At 37.8% G+C, this 17,768-nt stretch overlaps 1 protein-coding gene across 1 annotated transcript; it reads left to right on the top strand.

Moving 5' to 3' along the window:
* The first annotated feature begins 268 nt into the window (after positions 1–268).
* Positions 269–11,948, top strand: LOC132129129 (polypeptide N-acetylgalactosaminyltransferase 6-like). Its single transcript, XM_059540593.1, has 11 exons — positions 269–526; positions 1,576–2,077; positions 2,861–3,033; positions 4,042–4,191; positions 4,639–4,873; positions 9,104–9,221; positions 9,302–9,502; positions 9,636–9,767; positions 9,879–9,980; positions 10,140–10,298; positions 10,948–11,948. Exons 2-11 carry the CDS (start codon positions 1,602–1,604, stop codon positions 11,059–11,061), a joined length of 1,860 nt encoding a protein of 619 aa, XP_059396576.1. The 5' UTR covers positions 269–526; positions 1,576–1,601; the 3' UTR covers positions 11,062–11,948.
* Positions 11,949–17,768: the final 5,820 nt, after the last annotated feature.

Genomic DNA, 17,768 nt, shown 5'->3' with positions numbered 1-17,768 from the left:
CTTTTGGGCACTGTGAAGATGCTTGTGATGCTTAATATTTTTAACCGATTCTGACACGCAAAACGACTCTTTGTTTTGAACGAATTTATTGTTGATGAATCCTTCAGTGACAAAAAGACATACAGCTACGTACCTAATCGCGTACGGATGTACAGCAAACCGCTGAAAGTATCTGTAAAGGAATATGTTTGGTGAACACGAACACGTTCAACAGATTCGAAACACTGAGATGAATCAAAATCCCCATCAAGAAAGGCCCGGCTTTAGGACCCAGATGACTCGTCTCAATCGTTAGAACGGATGGCACCTGTTGCGTTCAAAGGGAAACCGGGAGGCCAGTGCTGTTGGTCGCGTGGAACCGTCGCGCGTTTAGTGAACTCAATATCTCTGAAACGTGAAGTTACAGAGTAACAGCAACCGTCTATCGACTCTCGTAGCTGAAACAAACAGTCTCGTCTGTGAAACACGTATTTATCTATAGCATTTGCCTCTGGGAAAAACACATGACTGACTGAAATTATTACAGGTAAGCTTTGAAAATGTAATTAAATGAGTGCTTTATTTGTTTAGACATGTTTTGCGTCATGTCTGTTGTCCACAAAATCTAACCTCGGCGTATCTTCCTCTCCTCCTTGTCATGAGCAGGTTTCATCTCTATTGTTAATAGCACACAAAAGTAAGGCTCATAGAAGACTGAAAGCTTGAAATCGGTGCCGCACTGTAATAATTTTAACCATTATATATTCGTGGCTCACTTCCTCATCTATTCAGATAAGTTTCGCTTAGTTGTCATGTTGCGTGGCATATAAAGTTTTTGTTTTAACTTTAAGGAAGTCCTTGGGGTTTGCGAAACGCGAAGATTATTCAGTAGCTAAGGAAAAAGTTTGTTTAACCAAAATGTTACTTTATAACGTTGTAATAATGATGCCCATGTATGCTCTGTCTCAGTAATAATGCAGGAGAACCAGTTTCAGTTTGAAAGATTAGGAAATTGTAATCACCTAGCATGAAGAATAGCAGAAGTTGGCCTGACTGTGTCTGCTAAATAGACTGGTTCCATGAGCACTGAGGTTACTGATTCATTTAACACCATAAGTTCCATTGTCCTCACATTTCCTATTTTGAAAGTAATTACTTGGGGTTTAAATGTAAGAGTTGTGCTTTAAATTTGCCAGTCCTCAAGATGACTATTAAACTCATTTCAAGCAGTTGGTGAGATCCAGATCCTGTTCAGTTAGTTAGATAACAGGCGACGTGTCACAGTTGTGAAGTGTATTTATGCAAAGTTTCCAACACCACCCATTAAGTGTAGTGTGAGTGTATGGTGAGCCACCTGCTGCCACGTGGATCCAGCAGGGTGAAGAAAGGATCAGGTGCAGAAGGGTGTTTGTTGTCAGGTGAGGTTTGTTTGCTCTGTTGCTGTGCTCCATGTGAGAGTCGACAGTGCAGGCTTTCTCTGGTAATTAAGAGTGGGGCATGGCTTGTAAATAAAAAAAAAATTGTACTATGGATCTTTTTAACATTTTAATGGTGATTGTGTTTCCTTCATAAGTAATTTTTGTTTTGTTTTCACAGTTTGGTGACTGATATTGGCCAACAGGATGCGTCTGAGGCGTCGTCTCTCTCCACTGAAGCTTACTGTTCTGGGCGGCACTGTTTTCATGGTAATTTTGGTGGTGCTCCAGAGGGACGTTGGTAGCGGTTCACTTCAGGACCCCTGGCTGCAAGATCTCTCCAACAAAAAGGAAAGGGTATTCGAGATGGTCCGTGGGGCGGTTAACAACTTCGCCTTCCAAATTGGTGCCCCGCAGCCCCCATCAGTGGGAGTGCTGCCCACCGAGAACCGAAACTGCCCTTCGGGTTTCTACTCTCAGGTGGATCTCAAACCGTGGATCGAGAGACCTCCCCTGGACCCTGAAGCACCAGGAGCCAATGCTGCAGCCTTCCAGAAAGCCAGCATGACTGCGGAGGAGGAGAAGGAAAAGCAGGAGGGCATGACCAGGCACTGCTTTAACCAGTTTGCCAGTGACCGAATCTCCTTGCACCGAAGTCTTGGAGATGACACCCGTCCACCCGAGTAAGAATGGGCACTTTGTTTGGCACCGTGAGAAAATGTGGAATACAAACATTTCATTCAATTCAACCAACCAATCTGCCATTATAATGATTGAAAGTTAGGCTGCACTCATGACGTGTGTTATAATGTTTGCTGGCATTTTAGATGCCTTTTAATTTACGTTGACTCATTTGATCTGTTTACACAGAAACATGAAAGTGCAGATTTATCTGTTGATTTTAAGGGCTGGGGCTAAGGCCCTGTAAATGCTGCCCAAACACTCATTGTAGATTAGAGTCTTTACTGTTTTGCTGCTTTTGCAAGTTTCTAATCACACCTTCAGCTGTTGCATCACTGAACAATAGGTTGACATGCTATGTGTCATTTTGAATCTTATTATATTTAAACACTGTGTTGAGTAAAGTGCATTGAGCAATTTGCATACGTCCTCAAATTTATAATACTGATAATTATGTTTAAATATGCATTTTGGGAATCGTGCCTTAGAAAATTAGCTTACCTTATAGTTAACTAATAATAAAGCATAAAAATGCTTTCATTACTTTAATTAAAAAACTGAACTGAAATGTATAAGAAACTTATTTTATTTACACTAGAAAGCAAGATGTCATTTTTCATTTACATTTAGTTTAACATGATATACTAAATTAAAACTACATTATATACAATTATATATATATATATATATATATATATATATATATATACATACATACACTTTGTGTGTGTGTACTGTATATATAGTAAATGCATATCTATAGTTTCTTCATGCATCCTTTGCAGGTGTGTTGAGCAAAGGTTTCGCCGTTGCCCTTCTCTCCCCACCACGAGTGTGATCATTGTGTTTCACAACGAGGCATGGTCAACACTTCTGCGCACAGTGTACAGCGTGTTGCACACCTCCCCGGCGGCTTTCCTCAAAGAAATCATACTAGTGGATGATGCCAGTACAGCAGGTGGGCCCCGACTTTATCAGTTCTTGCTGTAAAAATGAACTACCCATAGAAAGTGTTATTACATGTTCTTGGCTCAATGGCAAACAGTGCTTCTTCAGTTGTATGGAAAATGCCACAAACATACATTAACAAAAGAACCAGTAAAGGCTGCAAAAAAAAAAAAAAACCTGAGCAAACATCCAGGAAGTAATGGGGCATTGTTGAAACTGAAAACATGTAATAGCTAACTAGACCATAGCAAAAGTTACTGGTGATTAAATATTAATTTGTATTAATTTTTAATCTTCATTAGTTTCATTGTTTTCCTAATTAATCTCCTTGTTAGTTTTATGTACTTTGTTAGTACTGTAAGCGATAATATAAAGGAAGTGTGTCAGTTCATCCGAAGTCTGATCACAGGAAATCTCAAAGTGCTCTGAAACTATTTTTAGTCATTGAAAAATATCAAGTTGAACAGTTGACAAAGTAACTGCTGACTTGTAAAGTTCTGAACACAGTATTCAACTCATGCACTGGAGTTGAAAAATCTGTTGTAAGATAAAAAAAAGATTTTTGAAAGAAATCAATTATCTTCACTAAGGCTGCATTTAATCTATAATACACTACAACACTAAAACTGTGAAAAATTACCATTTTAAATTTCTTTTTGAATATTTAATATATATTTTAAATAATATTTTAAAATCTAATTAATTTCTGTGGTGGCAAAGCTGAATGTTCAGCAGCCATTACTAATATGCTGATTTGGTGATCAAGAAAAATGTGTGAAAAGTTCAAAAGAACAGCAATTATTTGAAATATTTGTAACATTATAAATATATTTCCTGTCAATTATGGTCAGTTTATAATAAGTATTGATTAAGTGTTAATTCCTTAAAAAAAAAATTATCCCAAACAATTGAAAGGTATTATTGTTATAGTAATAGTTTTTGTTCATACAATGCCTTTCAAGAAAACAAGATTACACTACTTTCCTCCTTCTACATTTGATCTTGTGTGTCGTTGCAGAACACCTCCATGAGAAGCTGGAGGAGTACGTGAAGTCACTGAAGATCGTGAAGGTAGTGCGTCAGCCGGAGAGGAAGGGCCTCATCACTGCAAGGCTTCTTGGAGCCAGCAAAGCACAGGGAGAAATCCTAACCTTCCTAGATGCTCACTGTACGTATGTCAGCACATGAATAGCCCTGCCCACTTCCATTGACTCACACAACATACCAGTTTCTGTTAGCATGTCATTAACGTCCATCAGTCTCATTATTTGTGACTGGATGGAAAGTAGTTTTTCAGAAACCTGCTCTTCAGGTCCATAGGCATGAGCTTTAAGTGGTTACTCCCATGGCTATATTTTATTTTTTTCTGGCACTTATGTCATTTGCAAAGTTATGCACCATGACAAAGGTCTAGTATGTGATGCTTATCTTTTTCGCTTTGAGCCATTGTCGGCGGGATTGAACCCTAGCAACTTACACCTGTGTATTGTTATCCTATATTTTACCTTGTATACGATGAAAGTTTTGAAAATGTGACGTGCCATTTTAGCATATATGCTTGAGTAGCATATATACAAACCCTCTTTTTTCTTTTGTCATGTTTTTGTTGTTACAGGTGAGTGTTTCCATGGCTGGCTCGAGCCTCTCCTTGCTCGCATTGTTGAGGAACCCACTGCTGTGGTGAGCCCTGAAATTTCAACCATTGATTTAAACACTTTCCAGTTCTACAAGCCAGTGGCTTCGGCCCGTGCCCAAAACAGAGGCAACTTTGACTGGAGTCTCACATTTGGCTGGGAGGCCATTCCAGATTACGAGAATGCTAAACGCAAAGATGACACGTACCCAGTAAAGTAAGTCACACGTTTTATTTAAGCCTTGCTCTTAATAAGCTTGGATGTGTTTCACAGAATAAAAACAAATTTATGTATTAATTTTGTTGTGATTGATGCATAACCTTTACCAAGACGGGTGTATTTGCTTTTTCATCAATTAAAGAGATCGTTTACCCAAAAAAAGAAATTTGTGACCTGTGCTGGCAAAACGAGTCGGAATACGCACAGGATAATTTTGAGCTACAGGCAAAATAAAAAAGTGAAAATTTTTGCCGAGGTTTTGACAAAAGCTAGTTCATTAAGCCCTCGTCTAGCGATCCCAATGCTCCAAATAATAATTTTAGATGTTTAATTACCATTATTTGTACATTTTCTGAGAGGATTTCCTATTTCCACTTGTTTCTCGTGCTGACTGTCATCCGAAATGCACACATAAACACACTTCCAACAGTGCGATTCCGATAAATATACACACATACACAGAATTACAGTAGTAGCCTATTTACACAAACATAATCTGTTATGTCTTAAGTGAACATTTAGGAGACTGTTGGGGCAAACATCTGATTTGTAATATTAGATCCGTGCATCACAGTCAGTTTTACAGTTTTTTTGAATATCTAAAACGCATTTCTTGAAACAACACTTAAACACAAATCCAAATACTCAAACTAAATTCACGAAACCTCTGACTTTTCCATCAAAATCAAACAATCACTGCAAAACCATTTCTCTTGCACTTAAAATCAAACAGTGCTCTCAGATCACACACATACACACACACGTTTGTTTTTGTGAAAAGTGGGGTAATGGTTTATACTGTACAAACTGTATATTCTATGGCTCTACACCAACCCTACACCTAACCCTAACCCTCACAGGAAACTGCATTTTTACTTTCTCAAAAAAAACTAACTCTGTATGTTTATAAGCGTTTTGAAAAATGGGGACATGGGTTATGTCCTTTTAAGTCACCCTTTCCTTGTAATTCCTGTGTCATCATACCCATTTCATTATGCAAAGTTGTGTCCTGATATGTCACAAAAACACGCCCACACACTCACACACACACACACACAGACACACACACACACACAGTCATTAAAACAGCATCCAGAACATTACAGGTAAAAAGTAGATTGTATTGAGTAAACAATTTTGCAACCCTGTAAAAGTATAGTAATTGCCATTGAGTAAGGTGAATTTATTGTATAGGCCTACTGTATGTACTGCGAGAATAATTTTGTTCTAACTCAAATACTCAGTACACTTAAATACTGCAAGTTTTGCAATTGTAAAATCAGGGTCAATGAGCGATTCATTCTGTCTTGGCATCATGTCTTTTTGCTTGAGTCTGGACTTTTTCCACATCACAAGTAATGTTGTCTTTTTTGCTAGACCAAAAAAACGCCTCTGGTCTGACAGATTCAGCCTTGATAACACTAAACCTTACTCTTTCTCTCATCATCCTCCATTTGTGAAATTAATTGAAAAAACGGTTCGATTTCGTTTTTGGCCTCTAACGATCATGAAAATACAATAATCGAGATAAAATGATTATTGCGCCCCATTCCGCCCCCTTTTTGCAGCGCTGCTCTTTCGTTCGTCCATAAAAGCCCAATTTCCCGTGCAAATCAGTAAAATCATGTTACATGACATTTGCATAAAGGGACATGCTTTATTTATAAAAGTATATTTATTCATGTTTTTAAAAGCGTGAAAGAGAACTTTCACTGCTCCTCAGGAAGAGATATGCGCTTTGAGACGGAACATAACACGGACATCTTTTAGCTCAAGGTGCGCGCCTAAACGCTCAAATACACGCAAAAATGTGTCAAAATGCTGCGCTTAGTGATTATTCATGTATACCTTGGACGGTCATGTAATAAATGAACGTAAAGAGTTGAGAATAAAAATATGTGTGTAACGGCATTAATTTGGATCCGTGTGGCTCTTAAAAGTCCCGTTTTTCGTGATTTTTTTGAAGCTTTTATTGTGTTTACAGTGTGCAATATAACATGTGTTCATGTTTCGCATGTAAAAAAACAGTATTTTTCACACAATTCACCTATCTGTAAACCGCTGTTTTCACTATCATAAAAACGGGCTGATGACTTCCTTGTTCTATATAGTCCCTCCTTCAGAAATACGTAACGAGTTCTGATTGTGCCAGCGGTTTCTGTGTTGTGATTCGACACCAGCTGAGGACACGCTGCCCTCCTGGAAACAAGATTGGACTAGTTTTGAGAAGCAAGTGGGCAGGAGCATGTGCTGGAGATGTACTTATAATCACAGGAAGGTTTTTACTGACGAGATGCGCATGAAAATCCCATTCGATTTTTTTGCACAGCCCTAACATCTAGTTAACAAAGCTAAACAGCATTGCCCTTTGTGTAATAAGTTACAGAAACTGTTAAACGCACCAACTTAAATAATAAAATACACTTGCCGGTTGTGGTCCATAAACAACGCCTTCTCCAGACAAAGAAGGAACTGCCCCATCTTTCAGGAATAATCTTTGTGCGAATCCGGCATTGAACTGATTGTGATTGAGAAAGCTGTCCTGAGCAAAATGTGCTGCACATAGTTTTACATGTGGATTATAATTTTCGGGAACCGAGTTAAACATAAATTGTAACCATTAATCTCCAAGTACAGCGTCCATGGGAAGCCCAAACAAAGGTGACTGGACTCCGAGATGAAAATAACAACGTTTTCGACGACATGACGACAAACACAAACGCAACTCTTCCTCTTCTCAGTCTGAGCGCAACAAGACCACGCCCCCCTGTTTGTGTATTTCATGTGGGCGGAGGTTAGTCAAAAAACTGTTTTAGTGATGTCATTACTGCAGCAACTACAGGGATGTAGTCCAAACGGGTCGTTCGTTGTAGGCGAATTCTGTCAAATAAAATATCTCGCTTGGCATTGAACTTTGAGCTTTAGAATTTTACACATATTATTTATACTCTAACAACAACATTACACACTAACTAAAGTTTAAAACATGGGATCACGAAGAACGGGACCTTTAAAGTAACAGCGGGCTATTTTCCTGCTGCGACTGTGTGCTTATTAATCAAACAACAAAAGACAAATCTATAATCACACACTGCTCTTGACTGAAGGACTTTTGTAGCTTTAAGAAACAAAACAATGAAGACTGCTGTTTTATTTTACATTTGATTATTAATTTCTGTAGTAGGCTGTAAACTGCTTGAGACTTGCATAAAATAAACATAGCACAGTTTGTTTCATTTGTATCTTTTTAGTCTATTGCATTTGTCCTTTGCTTTTTATTACTGACAGTTTAATTATTTTCAGTAATTTTCAAAAACAAATTTACTTTTTGTTTTTTGAAATTCCGCTGGTCTCTACGATGTAGATGTCATAGCAACCTTATTTACAGAAAATACATATTTGATATGTATCACTTTCTTTAAATAAATCACTCATATAAAGTTTTGGTCATATGACCCCCTCATTATCGTGTTAAATAATCGTGATTGACCGAAATAATCGTGATTATGATTTTTGTCATAATTGAGCAGCCCTATCATCTGTGCCACTTGTGCACTATGAACTGGCTCATATTTTGTACAGTTGGCTTGATCACATCATTAGAAACAACTGTGAACAATTCTGAATCATTGTTTAAAAGATGACAACTGTGCTTTAGTTGTGTTTAACTTTTGCCACTTATGTTTTGCATTTTGCAGCACAAATGCATCACAGTGTGATAAGTTTTTAAGTAAAAGAGAAGTGCATGAGATTTGCTAATAGAGCCTCTGATAGGAACTTCCTGAACCCATTTAAGGTTTAGCAGAAAGAGTGCTTTATTCAACAAATTGGTTTAAGCTAGTGATAATTTGGTTCAGAGATTGGGGTTTAGTGTTTTATCAATTCATAAAAAATGTAATATTGGCCGCCTCAATTAATGTTAATCTATCAATAAAAGAAAAGAGGGAATCACTTGCTGCTATTGATTGACCTGCCTTTATAGTTTTAATAATCGATTTATTGTTATTGACAGACTAAATGTATTTTTACATTTGGTTATTTGTTTTCATTTTAGATTTTAGATCCCTTTGAAAAAGGTTATGCATTATTTTGTTTCTTATATTTGGTTTTTTTTTTTTTTGCACGTGTTCTCATTTATAATAACAAAGATAAAATAAAAAAAAACCCAGCTTTCTGGCTGCAAATCCTACTAATTGTATTTGTTCTTATTTCTGTTCTTTCTTTCAGAACCCCAACATTTGCTGGTGGTTTGTTCTCTATATCTAAGGCCTATTTTGAGAAAATTGGGACCTACGATGACAAAATGGAGATATGGGGTGGAGAAAATGTTGAGATGTCTTTCAGGGTCAGTTCTTGCTCTTCAGAAATCACCTACAGCTATAATAATGAGAAGTTAAAACTTGTGTGTGTGTTTTGTGCTGTCAGGTGTGGCAGTGTGGCGGACAGTTGGAGATAATCCCCTGCTCTGTCGTGGGTCATGTGTTCCGCACCAAGAGTCCTCACACCTTTCCCAAAGGTACAGAGGTCATTACACGTAACCAGGTGCGCTTGGCTGAGGTGTGGATGGACGACTATAAGCAGATTTACTATCGACGCAGCCAAAGTGCAGCTAAAATGGCCCAAGATGTAAGAACTGCTTTTGCTTTCAGAGGATTCAAATATTAAACTTGTGTTTGTGGTTATACAGTATACCTACTGTAAGTGTAAGCGAGAGCATATGACTAACTGCATGACTTTGGTTTCCTGTATGGTTGTGTAGAAGGCCTATGGTGACATATCTGACCGTTTTAAACTCAGAGAAACCTTACAGTGCAAGAACTTTTCTTGGTACCTAACCAATGTCTACCCAGAAGCCTTTATCCCTGATCTTACCCCTGTCAAGTTTGGAGCTGTAAGTCATTTTTAAAACACAACATTCATGACGATTAGCCATTTTAACCCAGTCTGGGACCAAATGTTTATTTATTATTTTATGTTTGTGTGTGTGTGTGTGTGTGTGAAGCTCAAGAATAGGGGATCACAGCAATGTCTGGATGTTGGAGAAAGTAACGATGGGGGAAAGCCTGTGATTATGTATGTATGTCACAACATGGGCGGCAATCAGGTATAGTACCATTGCTGTGTCATTCACATTGATATTATGATTAGAGGTGCTCTTAAAACAAAAGTGACATGTTGAAATAAGTATAAAATGACATTTTGACCATGGTTTTCTTCTTGATCCAACGAGAACAGCTGTTCATCATCATGTGTTTGTTTTCAGTACTTTGAATATTCGTCACATAATGAGCTGAGACATAACATAGGGAAACAGCTCTGCCTGCATGCGTCTCCTTACCCAGAGCCAGTGAAGATTGAGCTCTGTACGCTGAAGGGCAAAGGCAGCAGTTTGTCTCCTGAACAAGAATGGGTGTTCACAGAAGTAAGTGTTATCTCTAGACGGAAATGAATTACTCAAATGGTCTTGCTTCACTTTCACTCTCTATTTATCAGATCCTACTACCTTCCCCTTTTAGTTAATGTCTGTTGCAGTACTTTTTAGCAGGGGAACAACTTGATCAAACACTACTGATGTCACCAAAAATATAAGCTATACTTAAATGTTTTCAGTTAAAGTTAAAAATGTTGTACACTGGCGTTCAAAAGTGAATTATCCGGATGATTTTATTTAAATTAGACTTTTTTCCCTCACAGTAAGGATGAATTAAATTGATCAAAAAAACATTTATAATGTAGCCAAATATTTCTGTTTTAAATAAATGCTTTTCTTTTGAACTTTTCTGTTCATTAAAGAATCATGAAAAGTATGAAATGGTTTTTACAAAAATGAAGCTGTACAGCTGTACAGGACATGTTTCTTGTGCACCAAATCTCCATATTAGAATGATTTCTGGAGGATTAAGTGACACTGACTGAGTAATGGCTACTGAAAATATATATTTTTAAATTACATTTTCAGGTCAAGTTTTCACCCTAATATATAATAATTAAAATTGCTGTGATTTGATAGTTTCACCCCATTCACATGAAAAGCATGTTTATATATGTTCTTGATGTTATGCTAATTTTAGGAGCAACTACTGAAGAATCCGTCATCTGAAAAGTGTCTCCATAAGAAAGGAGACAAGATATTAATGAGCCCCTGCAATCCAGAAGACCATCACCAGCATTGGTCTATCAGTTGACCTCACACTCCAATCGAGGAGCAAGGACATTCACTCCCATGAGACCCACGAGGGAGGGCCAGCTGACACACTCACTGTAGGCCTGAGCGGATGCATTAGGACAGGGGTAACCAACCCTGCTCCTGATGATCGACTGTCCTGCAAAGTTTAACTCCAACCCTAATCAAACGCAGGATTGGAGCTGAACTTTGCAGGACAGTCGATCGCCAGGAGCAGGTTTGGTTACCCCTGCACTAAGAGATAGTTCATATCCATAAGCTCTCGAAGACATTGATCATAGATCAGACTGGGGTCAGGTACTCAGGGAAGACAGAGTGGAGCTCATGCGCATCGACCTACTGGAGTGAACAATCCAGCAGCAAGATTGTTTACTTGATGCATTTTATTGCCTTATTGGTGATGTTTACTGCTGCTTTTAAATGGGTATAGGTTTTATTTATTTTTTAAGAAATGGAAAATTTAATATTTTTTTTATGAACATTGTTAGTGTTAAGGCCAATGAATGGCCGGCCTTGCCAACGTTACGTTTAATGTTTGTATGATCCCAATCATTTGCACATGCTGCAGGGGATGAGGGTTTTCTTCAGCTCTAGTAAACTCACAAGGCAGCATTGGTTTTAGATCCTTCTCTTGTATTTTTGAAGCCATCAGGATGTATAAAACAGTATGTGACTTGAATTGCTTGATTGTTTCAGTGTGCTGAGGACTTTTGGGGTAAATCATGCTCTAATAATGTATACATGTAATTATCGGTTCTGTCCTCTTTACCTCTACATTATTATGGTTTATACATTTTGACTACACAGATTTATTCCTCAATGATAGATTTCAAATATTTGATTATTTGAAAATATTTGATGTATAAAAAAATACACACTCCCAGATCATTTGCTGGTGTTGTTTTTCAAAACGTATTTATTGTTATTTATATGTAGACATATCTATATCTATATTTCTCTCTCTCTCTCTCTCTCTCTCTCTCTCTCTCTATATATATATATATAGGGATAGATATAGTTTCCATCAAAACTACTCTGCTATCCGGCAGTATTTAGCTCCAACACTGATCACATATACCTGCTTGTAATAAAACTCATACAGCAGCAGAATTAAAGAATTAGTAGCCTCCTGCTGTTATTATCACAGTGAAATTGTGATAACTTGATATTGATCACTATTGTGATCAGCGAAAGAAATAAAGCAACGCAAGTCTTGTGGCGTTCCTGTATTCTTTTTCTTAGTGATTTTACAATAGTAGTGCATGTATCTAGCTGTTATGGTATTTTTAGTGAAATTATGGAAGTTGAAAGATTTTTTTGGTCTGTTTGCGTATATATTACAGGGGCCTTTTTGAATAGAATAATTTATAAGGCGGTGTCTTGGTAGCTTTATGGCCAACAGTTGTAAGGCCTAATCTGTAATTTCTCTCGTTCACCGATAGGTGGCAGCCGGCGTCATAATTCTGTCTTGGAGGATTGTGAAAACGGGTAGTAAAAATAAACTGAGAAACTGAAGGTTGTTCCTGGAAATTCTGGAAGTAGAGGTAAAATGCTTTCACTGATAACGTTATCCTATAACGTGGTGTGAGAGTTAGTGCTGTAAAACCAGCACGTTTAAGTCTATCCTTTCAGTTGGTTATCTCATTAAGTTACGTTTCAAACGGCCGCGCTCTGTGTTTGTATAGATGCTTCTCTCTTTTAAATATTTACCGTGGTTACCATAGTTTACGCCAAAACACCAACTGATTAATGTTGTAAAATCTAGTTCATCTTTAATGGAGATGTTTTGACCTTTCTGTGATGTGCTTTAAATCATTGTGTGTTGAATTAAGATTTTAACATGGGAATTCATGTAATATGTTAAAGCTGGTGTTTTAGTCAGTATATTGTTAGTAAGACCTGATTGTTTTGTTGGTTGGATGGAGATTGATTGTTTGCACCTGTTAATAATTGCCTCGTTATACTCCTCACCATGTAAGAAATCATACCTTGACGGCTTTTAGCTGAAACGTTGGTTAATCAAATAAAGTAGGCGAGTATTTGTAAGTGAGTCAGTGGTTTTATATCATCTCTACATAGATTTGATATCTTCTGGCTTGCACCTCGGATGGTTTGCTTGATTTATTTTATGTTCTGACATCAACACAGGTGCACAGACAGTACTGAATGCTGCGATCCAAGTGGAAGTGCTTTTTTCTGCCTTGCTCTAAATGTGTAACAAATTTAACTTCCTCTTCTTGGTGAAGTATTAGGCTGCGTTTACACTTGGCATTAACATGCGATCACCGACCGTGATCTGATCTGCTTGATCCGCAGATGGTGAACTGAGAACCGCAGCCTTATGAGGATTGTCAAAGAAAGTTGATTCAAGAATTTTCACAAGGAATGGACTGAGGCTGGGGTCAAGGCATACAGACGTGTCAAGGAATTTGACTACAGTTGTCGTATTCCTCTTGTTAAGTAACTCCTGAACCACAGACAATATCAGAGGCGTCTTACCTGGGCTAAGGAGAAGAACTGGACTGTTCCCCAGTGGTCCAAAGTCCTCTTTTCAGCATGATTTGGCACCTGCCCACACTGCCAAAAGCACCAAAAGTTGGTTAAATGACCAGCAAACTTTCCAGACCTGAACCCCAAAGAGAATCTCTGGGATATTGTCAAGAGGACAATGAGAAACAAGAGACCAAAAAATCCAGATGAGCTGAAGGCCACTGTCAAAGACACCTGGGCTTCCATACCACCTCAGCAGTGCCACAAACTGATCACCTCCATGCCACGCCGAATTGAGGCAGTTATTAAAGCAAAAGGAGTATTGAGTACATGTACAGTAAATTAACATACTTTCCAGAAGGCCAAAATCATCACAATTAAAAGAACCGAAGACTCAAACTATTTCAGTCTGTGTGCATTGAATTTATTTAATACACAAGTTCCAAAATTTGAGTTGAATTACTGAAATAAATGAACTTTTTCATGACATTCTAATCTGAGATGCACCTGTATACAGGTCCTTCTAAAAAAAATAGCATATTGTGATAAAGTTCATTATTTTCCATAATGTAATGATAAAAATTAAACTTTCATATATTTTAGATTCATTCCACACCAACTGAAATATTTCAGGTCTTTTATTGTTTTAATACTGATGATTTTGGCATACAGCTCATGAAAACCCAAAATGCCTGTCTCAAAAAATTAGCATATTTCATCCGACCAATACAAGAAAAGTGTTTTTAATACAAAAAAAAAGTCAACCATCAAATAATTATGTTCAGTTATGCACTCAATACTTGGTCGGGAATCCTTTTGCAGAAATGACTGCTTCAATGCGGCGTGGCATGGAGGCAATCAGCCTGTGGCACTGCTCAGGTGTTATGGAGGCCCAGGATGCTTCGATAGCGGCCTTAAGCTCATCCATAGTGTTGGTTCTTGCGTCTCTCAACTTTCTCTTCACAATATCCCACAGATTCTCTTTGGGGTTCAGGTCAGGAGAGTTGGCAGGCCAAGGCCTAAAAAAAAAATTTGTTTGGTTCCGGTTTCCGACCGACCCTGTCAATTTATGTGCGACCCAAATTTATTTTATGAGACTGGGGAAGAACGGTCTTTCACACATTGTTAATTAAATTACAGTTTCCTTTAAATGCTGTTTTACACTTAAGTAATCCGTTAAAAACCATTAAGTATTGCATCAAAACCCTTTAACTGTCAATTCCTAAAGTGAGCTATAACTTAAGGTTTGGAAATCGTAACATTAAGAGAAACACGGGGGGAGGGGGGGGGGAGTAAACAATATATCGCGGAACAGAGAGGGCACTGACAACATGCTGACAGACAGGACATTAACATTACCAGCTTACTTTTAATATGAAACAAAGTCTCATTTGGTTATTTCACCTTTCAAATGTGGTCATTTTTTAAAGAAATGTAAACAATAAATACCGTTTTGTGGCTCTTGAATGTGTCGAACAGATCGCTGTAAGTTAGATCATCAGTTAAAACTAACTGATCGTCTCTTGCTTCTAGTTAATTTATAGCATCAAAATCAAATAAACCACATAAATGAACATAACAAAGAATGTTGTTTGACTACAAAAAGATGTCTGTACACTCCGTTTTTCAAGTTCAAATCCTCCATGTTAATCTACTATGAGATCGCCTGTCAAACTCCCGCGAAGGCTTTTTGTGTGTGTGTGTGCGTTTTGCGTGTCTATGGCAACAACAGACTTTAAACGGGAATACAGAATCACTGTCGTAAAAGCACCGGTACACACATTTAAAATCAGCGCGTGTGTGTGTAAAACTGCCACTGGAGAAAAAAATAAATAAATTAAAAAAAAAAAAAAATCCCTACCGACCAATGACCTCAACTGACAACCAACCGGAACCAAACTTTTTTTTTTTTAGGCCCAATTGAGCACAGTAATACCATGGTCAGTAAACCGTTTACCAGTGGTTTTGGCACTGTGAGCAGGTGCCAGGTCGTGCTGAAAAATGAAATCATCTACATAAAGCTTTTCAGCAGATTAATCTCCTGATAGCTAGCTGCATTGACCCTGCCCTTGATAAAACACAGTGGACCAACACCAGCAGCTGACATGGCACCCCAGACCATCACTGACTGTGGGTACTTGACACTGGACTTCAGGCATTTTGGCAGTTCCTTCTCCCCAGTCTTCCTCCAGACTCTGGCACCTTGATTTCCGAATGACATGCAAAATTTGTCCAAAAGTCCAGTGCTGCTTCTCTGTAGCCCAGGTCAGGTGCTTCTGCCGCTGTTTCTGGTTCAAAAGTGGCTTGACCTGGGGAATGCGGCACCTGTAGCCCATTTCCTGCACACGCCTGTGCACGGTGGCTCTGGATGTTTCTACTCCAGACTCAGTCCACTGCTTCCGCAGGTCCCCCAAGGTCTGGAATCGGTCCTTCTCCACAATCTTCCTCAGGGTCCGGTCACCTCTTCTCGTTGTGCAGCGTTTTTTGCCACACTTTTTCCTTCCCACAGACTTCCCACTGAGGTGCCTTGATACAGCAATTTCTTTCTGTGTCTTACCCTCTCGCTTGAGTGTGTCAATGATGGCCTTCTGGACAGCAGTCAGGTCGGCAGTCTTACCCATGATTGCGGTTTTGAGTAATGAACCAGGCTGGGAGTTTTTAAAAGCCTCAGGAATCTTTTGCAGGTGTTTAGAGTTAATTAGTTGATTCAGATGATTAGGTTAATAGCTCGTCTAGAGAACCTTTTCATGATATGCTAATTTTTTGAGATAGGAATTTTGGGTTTTGATGAGCTGTATGCCAAAATCATCAGTATTAAAACAATAAAAGACCTGAAATATTTCAGTTGGTGTGCAATGAATCTAAAATATATGAAAGTTTAATTTTTATCATTACATTATGGAAAATAATGAACTTTATCACAATATGCTAATTTTTTGAGAAGGACCTGTATAGTCTTTGGTTCATATGACATATCCAGAACTATCATTGCGTGAACGATTCTCTTGTGACTAACCGTCGTCAGTAATGTGATAACGTGCATGGTTCAACTAAACTGCTGGAGTTTAAAATATTAAGCAAAAAAGCAATTATTTTGAGCGTTAATTATACATTTGTGAAAAAAAAACTTTGTTCCAACTAAATGTTAAAATAAATTAAACATACTTTCATAGAATAAATATACAAATTAAAAATGTATTTAAAAATATAAAATTATTTTAAGATTTTATCATAAAACTTTAGAAAAAGTGTGCTTTTTTGAGTAATTTATAGTGATGTCATGTTTGTGGTGCTCATTTATCTATGTGTGTGTGTCTATCTGAAAGATGAACATTGTCAGTGATGTTTAACACAGGCTCTTACACAAGTAGGTTTTTGGAATCCCTTCTTGAGGGAAAAATATGATATGAGAAATGCAAGCTGTAGTTTTGAAATGAAAGAATCCGGTCTGTGCAGATGTTTTGGTCTCCTGGCTCTGTGGTTGTGTGAAAGAAGTTTATGGAAGATTTGGAGGGAGAAGAGGGTGATTTTTTTTTTTTTTTTTTGTTATTTCACAGAAATGATCTTCTACCTCCTTTTTTTCACCCTTCACATTCTGAAGTGTGGCACAGCTGTGAATGCATGTGAAGCTGATGTTTCTGAGGACACGTTTAAGTCTTATTGATCTGGTTGTGATCAGTGATGCCAGTAAAAAACACAAATGACAAAAAGATGACCAAGAAGTGTGGAATGTACTTCAGACCCAAGCTACTGCTTAAAATGTAACCAGTAATACTGGAGCACAGCTACAATTTTGACATAGATAAGAGCTAGATTTTCATCCTACTTCTCCACCAGGATGAGGGAGAGAAGACATCCTCTATCCCTTATACTTAAGATGGGTTATTATCAATTAACCAGGATTACTGGGCTTGAATCTCATCACAAGTTTATTATGAATTACCTGTAGTAGTTGATGAGTGTATAATCTGCTGTTGACAGACAGTGATGTTACAGTCAATCTTCCCTCCCATAAACCTCTCTTTCTTTGATTGGCCACCAGAAGCAGGCGATTTGATGTGAAGAGTGGGATTGTGTAGTAACTTGCAAACTAGTTATCTATTAGATTGTTACAATTTTAGATCAGATGAAATGAAATTCATTAATGTAAAAAAAACACTTTATTTACACCTACTACATTACAGAGGATCTTAAATGCCATTTTTTGTCTTAAAGTAT

The sequence above is a fragment of the Carassius carassius genome, chromosome 46 (assembly GCF_963082965.1).
Source record: "Carassius carassius chromosome 46, fCarCar2.1, whole genome shotgun sequence".
In the NCBI taxonomy this organism is placed as follows: domain Eukaryota; kingdom Metazoa; phylum Chordata; class Actinopteri; order Cypriniformes; family Cyprinidae; genus Carassius; species Carassius carassius.
The sequence above is the reverse complement of the archived record's forward strand: the minus strand, read 5'-3'. Positions and strand labels throughout refer to the sequence as shown.